This window comes from Alligator sinensis, unplaced genomic scaffold (genome assembly GCF_000455745.1).
Source record: "Alligator sinensis unplaced genomic scaffold, ASM45574v1 scaffold12_1, whole genome shotgun sequence".
In the NCBI taxonomy this organism is placed as follows: domain Eukaryota; kingdom Metazoa; phylum Chordata; order Crocodylia; family Alligatoridae; genus Alligator; species Alligator sinensis.
The window spans coordinates 1,248,068-1,254,170 of record NW_005841973.1 but is presented as its reverse complement, the minus strand read 5'-3'; the positions used below and the strand labels follow the sequence as shown (position 1 = coordinate 1,254,170).

General features: G+C 40.8%; 1 protein-coding gene across 1 annotated transcript in view; it reads left to right on the top strand.

Moving 5' to 3' along the window:
- CUNH20orf194 (chromosome unknown C20orf194 homolog) overlaps nucleotides 1-6,103 on the top strand; it is a 127,079-nt gene that overhangs the window by 45,484 nt on the left and 75,492 nt on the right. The window contains 2 exon segments of the mRNA XM_014518655.2: nucleotides 4,823-4,921; nucleotides 5,515-5,570. Of these exon segments, the coding sequence (XP_014374141.1) occupies nucleotides 4,823-4,921; nucleotides 5,515-5,570 (155 nt within the window).

Here is a 6,103-nt window from a genome sequence, read left to right as displayed (position 1 = left end):
CTGCTGAACTGTGCTTGCTCCCTTTACTCTGGCATGTGGATTTCTGGGTTTTTGTTTCATTTGCTTGGGGGGTTTTTCCCCTTTATGAAGTCGTTTGGAGCTATAATGATGCTTTACTTAATGCCTTGTGAAGCCTATGGAGAAAATTCCTACAATTAAATGCATTTGCTAGATATTCTTTAGATCCCAGCACTGCGCGCACAGCATAGTTTTGATAACAGTTCTTCAGTTTGTTAAAAGAATGTCTTATGACAAACAATTTTATCACAAAAAAGTAATTTTCATACTGATTTATACCTGCTTTCTAGTTAAGTAGACCAAGAGTGACACACAGTGGTCACATTTTTAATTTTTTTAATAAGACGTGTTTTCTAAGGAGGTAGCCTAAAGTGTCTCAAGGAGCTTAAATTAGAAATATGCTTCTGGAATATTATTGGTATTGGCAACTGGAGTTAGTGGACATGAACCCCAGTTTTGAGGCTTAGTATTGGCTTTCTAAATCCGGTATGAAAGGAATTTGAGAAATTTCAAACATGTTTTCTGTATATTCTGCCTAATTTATTCCAGTGTGGTGCTTCAGTTGCCTACAAGTAGAATAAGTCCAAAGCAGTTTTAAATATTTTTTTTTATTGTATCATTAATTATTTTAGATAAGATAGTCATGATTAACAATAGCCAATTTAATTTGCATGTGCACCTCTGTACATTTTCAGACAGTTCAGTTCACTAAGGATGTTGTCATGCTTGAAAACCCTGATCTCTCCTTAATAATAGAACAGGATGAAGAATAGAAATTAGTAACTTCCTTGCATTGCTTATGGAGTATTCATTTTGGAACAATTTGACATGAAACAATGACAGTAAAGCTGTAGATGGAGAGGAGCTGTATTGATACAGCCTGACTCTGTAAGGTTCAGATTTATAGGCAGACAAGGTTTTTAGGGTAAATCTGATATCTTTTATTAGACCAACTCAGATACTTGGAAAAATTCTTCTTTGCAAGCCTCCCAACTATTTGACATGGTCTAATAAAAGAGATCAGATTTACCCAAAAATGTTGTCTACCTATGTCCTTAGATCAACATGCATACAACCTATACCCCGTCAGATTTATAGCATCATTCTTATGTACTGGGTTACTGACCTCTCTAATTAATTGTAAGTTGTCAGTCAAACTGTGTTTTGCCACATGAACTTGTATTACATCTCTAGTATTTGCAATTGGTTACTTTTCATAGTTTTAGAGGGCCCAGTTGGGGATCTAGAACAGTGGTCTCCAACCTTTTTAGGATGGAAATCACTTTTGAAATTTAAAAGGGACTCAAGATCTATTTCCGCCCCCCCCAAGCAGGTAAGTCTGGGGGGAGGGGAGGGGAGGGGAGGGGAAAGGGAAAGGGCCATGGTGGGGGTGGGGGCAGATCAGGGCCCCAGCCATAGCCCTAGCCCCTACTCACTCCCTCACCACGGGGGCCTCAATCTGCTGTCTGTCCCTGTGAAGGAGGGAGCACAGCAGGCATGGGGTGGAGGACGGAGCTGCGAGTGGCTCGTCTGGGAGGTGTGGGGATGGGGGGGCATGCAGCCTGGGAAGCCATGGGGGGCATGTGCCCCTGGATCTGCTGGTGGTGCGGGCTAGAGGCTGGGTGGTGCTGTGCTGTTCTCAGCCGAGCTGTTTTCAGGCCAAGTGGTGGCAGCAGTGCTGGGAGCAGGGCCATTGAGGGGGCTGTAGCCCCTGCAGCCCCTGCTCCCATCATCTCTGCCTCCCGTCCTCCCAGTGGGAACAGCCTGGTGCAGCCGCCAACCCCCTGGACCTGATGCCCTTGGGGGAGGAGAGAGGGGGGGGCGCCCCCCCCCCCCCCCCCCCCCCAATGGCCTCACTAGCAGTGTTGCCACCACCTAGCCTGAGCACAGCCCAGCTGGGAGCAGCCTGGCAGGAACAACCCACAGCCCATCCTGCCCCACTCCATGGGCAGATCCAGGGGTACATGTCCCCCATGCCCTCCTGGGCTGCGTGCTTCCCCTACCCATGCCCCCTGGATGAGCTGCTCACAGCCCTGTCCCCCCACCCCATGCCAGCTCTGCAGGGCCTTCCCCTGCTCTAGCCCCACTACCTACGTCAGAGCTGCAGCCACCGGTGCTGCCCCACATTTGGGTGGGGCACGTTCCCCCCGCCCCAATCTGCGTGGCAGAGGCGGCTCCCACTGCAGGCTGGGCTTTGTGCTCTGAGCCCTGCTGCACATGCCCTCCTGGGCCTCCACTCCTTTCCTCCCCCACCATCTGACTTGGGGGGTGGGGGGCGCTCAGCCCCCTCAGCCCAGGATCCATCTCAAGAGACTCCGGGATCTACCGCTGATCTAGACTCTGGTGACCACCGATCTAGAATCTGTTGTACTGTACAAATGTAAGAGAGAAGATCCCTGTTCCAAGCAGTTTAAATTTTAATAGGTCTTCAACCTTACTTAAATCACCAGCATTGTCCTGAAATGAGCCTATGACCAAGAAGTGAATGGTTCAATTGACTGACCATTTCTCAAAATAGGGTTGCCAATAGGTACCTTCTATTGTGGTTTGGGAGATGATAGACTTCCGTTGTATGAAGGTGGTGCTGGTCTTTGATAAGAATCTGTCTTGAAACATCCGACCACATGCACATCCCATTGAAATAAATGAAATCTTGGCATTTGAAATTGGGTATCAAATCTTATTTGCATACCAGAATATGTTTTTTGTACCCTTTTAGATTCCCCTTCTCTCCCCCCCTATTAAAGGTAAGGCTGCAGCTTCTTGTTACATTGATCCAGCTTCTATTCAATGTTTGAAGATTCAGGGTTAAATTCTTAGAAGTGCCCAGATTTGGTCTAGTTCTGCTTCTGTTGAGGCCTTCTTGTAAAAATCTAGTGGATGTCAATGGCTGTGTAGTTAGTCTAGTGTTAAAAACTTTTTAAAACTTCTGTCTAAGAAGCACGCAAAATACCAAGCGGATTTAAATCTGGAGTAAATAGCATAGCAACTTTTGTAGAATAAACTAGTAAAGTAACGTTTGGTTATTCTACCCTAGAAAGCCAATATCTTGTGTGGAAGACATTCTCTCTGTTGGTCTTAGTTGTTCTAACTAATTGGAAGTTTCTTTTATAAGATAAACTCGTTTTCTTCAGAATAGATTCACCTTATTCTATAATAATAGGGTTTTTTGGGTTTTTTTGAGACATTAAAATGCCACGTAAAAATGAAGTTAAGGTTAGCCAGCAGTAACACATTTAGCCTTATACATTTATATAGCTCATTGTTAGCACTGCATTTAATAAAATAGCTGCAAGTATTGTCTTCTGCGTAACCTTACTACATTTTAATATGGACCTATAATTTTTACCATTTGTGCCATGTTTAAAAGAGCGCACTCAGTCTTCATTATAATGAGTCTTCATTATAATTATATTTTTAACCCTGATCTCCCAGATTAATGTATAAAAACTATGGAAAACCATCCACTGCCTTAATTTATATTATTAATAATTTTAGAGCACTTTAAAATTTGTATTGTAATTCTGTAATGCAGTACACGTGGTTTTCACACATCTGCTTCATCAGCTTGATGCAGATTTTTTCTTTCTTTTTTTTCCTGTTTGCAGTTGATTTTTTTTTTTTTTAAATTCTCCTTCCCCAATTTATGGAATTCCTACTAATCTGTACGGATCATTTCATTTCCATTCTGTATATGCTGTTTAGTATACTCAGTGCATATACTTTGCTCCTCAAACCCATAGCTTTAGTGGTAGAGGTGAAGGCATGTAGGAAGATAATTTCCTGAACATAATATTAAGTCACAAGAAATTACTTTTTTTCTTTTTTCTCTCCCCTCCATCTACAATTTTACTGTCTTTATTTCATGTTAAATTGTTTCAAAATGAATATTTAGGTATAGATCTTTCTCTCCTTTTATTTTGAGTACATTGCACAATACTTGCTTGTTGGATCACTGTTTCTATTTACCATTTATCTCTCCTCTTGAGTGAAATTAAAACAAATAAGCTTCTAAAATTTCAGTTTATGTATATGCATTCACGTGTGTGTGTGTGTGTGTGTGTGTGTGTGTATAAAATAGATTTTAAAATAAAAAGAAAATTAAAAAATTAAAAAGCCTCATGTTTTTAGACTGTAATTAAGTATCCAGTCCTCAGAAGAACGCCTTCCTTAAATGAAAGGTAGATCTTCTAGTTCAGTGTGAGCCAATCTTTTTGGCAGGCATGCCACAAGTTAACACTATGCTCTCCCTAAGTGTCAATCTGATCCACTTCTGCTTGCTTTGCTGCTCTGCTTTCTGCTCCCTCCCCTGTTGGCCACTGTGCCACTGTGTCTTGGTTTGGTCTGCTGGGTGCCCATTGGGCCTGCCTGTGTCGCTTGTGGCACCATCCATATGTTGGCCACCCCTGTTCTAGTTGATGTTAAGTTTTGATTGAAAAAACTTAAGAGTGCGTCTACACATTCATTAATGTGCTTTAGGTAATGTGCATTAAACTTAGTACCTCCCATTGTGAGGTACTAGAAAAAGGCGCATTAGCTTACTTTTAATGTGCATTAGCTAAAGAGCAGTTTTTTTGTGATTTTTTTTTTTTTCATGCAAATCAAAATAGGCTAATGCACATTAAAGCGCACATGTAGACATGCCCAGTGTTTTCGCCAGTCTCTGAAGCAGGCATGAAGTGGCAGTGTACGTAGCTGAAATGTGAATAAAACTGTTCCAGTTGTGTTAGTTGTTTATTAAAAGTGAACTTAACTGCCATGCTGACAAGATGGTAGTTAATGATTTCTCCTCCACTTTCCTTAGGATTTAACATCTTTTGAACATCAGTGGACCTGCTTTTTTGCTAGTTTTGATACTGAAATTCCTTTCATCTTGGAACTTTCCGAATCTCAGGCGGGAGAGGTATGCTTATTAGATGAACATTTTGAAATTCAAGATTACATTTGCTGATTCATTCAGAGAATGTTTGCAATAAACCATTTTACCTAGTCCAGTGTGTAGGTTTAGGAATCCCTTCTTTCCTAACCTGTATCTTTAGTGTATTGTTATCATAAGTCTATCTAGTTTGAAACTACTGCTACATTCAAAATTGAGTGCCTTTTTCCCGATGATAATACATTTTTACTTGTGTCATCTGTCTTTCTAGCAGACCCAGATGCATATCTTTTTAATTTACTTTTGGTAGTAGGAATTATTGTATACAGCAGCTAATAGAAAAATAGGATTTTAAATTTATGACAGGTTTTACATAATTTCTGATGTGATGGGATGCATAGAGATGCTGCCATTGTATCTGCTCATAGTACTCATCAGGGGTTCCTGTTGGGTTTAATGCTTCTAATTGTGTGATTATTATGTAATTGGCAGGTGGGTTGGGGATTTTTATGCTGTGTATTGAGTCCATTTCTTATTCATATCAACAGCATCTCATCTTCTGAAATCTTTTCTGTGTTCTTTTTCTTGTTTGGGTTAGCAAAATGTGTTTCTCTTTGCAGCCATTCAGGAGTTATTTCAGTCACGGAATGATTTCGAGCCATATAACAGACAACAGGTATGTTTTGTATTCCTGCAATTAGTATGTCCTATCAGTGTCTTATTGTTTTTATTACTTGATGTCCAGTAATAACTATTATAGTGTCTTTTGGGACACTTTCCTATATTGCATGTCTTTTACAATTTGTATGGAGTTCTATTAATTTAGAATGTGTATTTTTATATAGAGCGGTGATACTGAGACCACAGCTCCTGCGTCGTAAGTGGAACTCACCACCTGTGGCTCATCGTAGGAAATGTTATCTGCGTGAGGGGCAGAGGGGAGGGGAAGGGGCTGTTAATTAATTGCAGGCATTGAGTGCATCTTCTTTGCTGCCATGAATATTGCAACATGTGTTATCTATCTCTATCACTATTAACTAATGTAGATATTTTCCCTTGATGTGGAATGTGACAGTGGGTAGGGGGTATATTATTTATATATATGTAATGAATGCTTCTGTATTGTGATGAAATATGCACAGGAAACAGTCTGTGTTAACCAAATTTTATTTACACCCCCCCCCCCCCCCAAAAAAAAAAAAAAAAAAA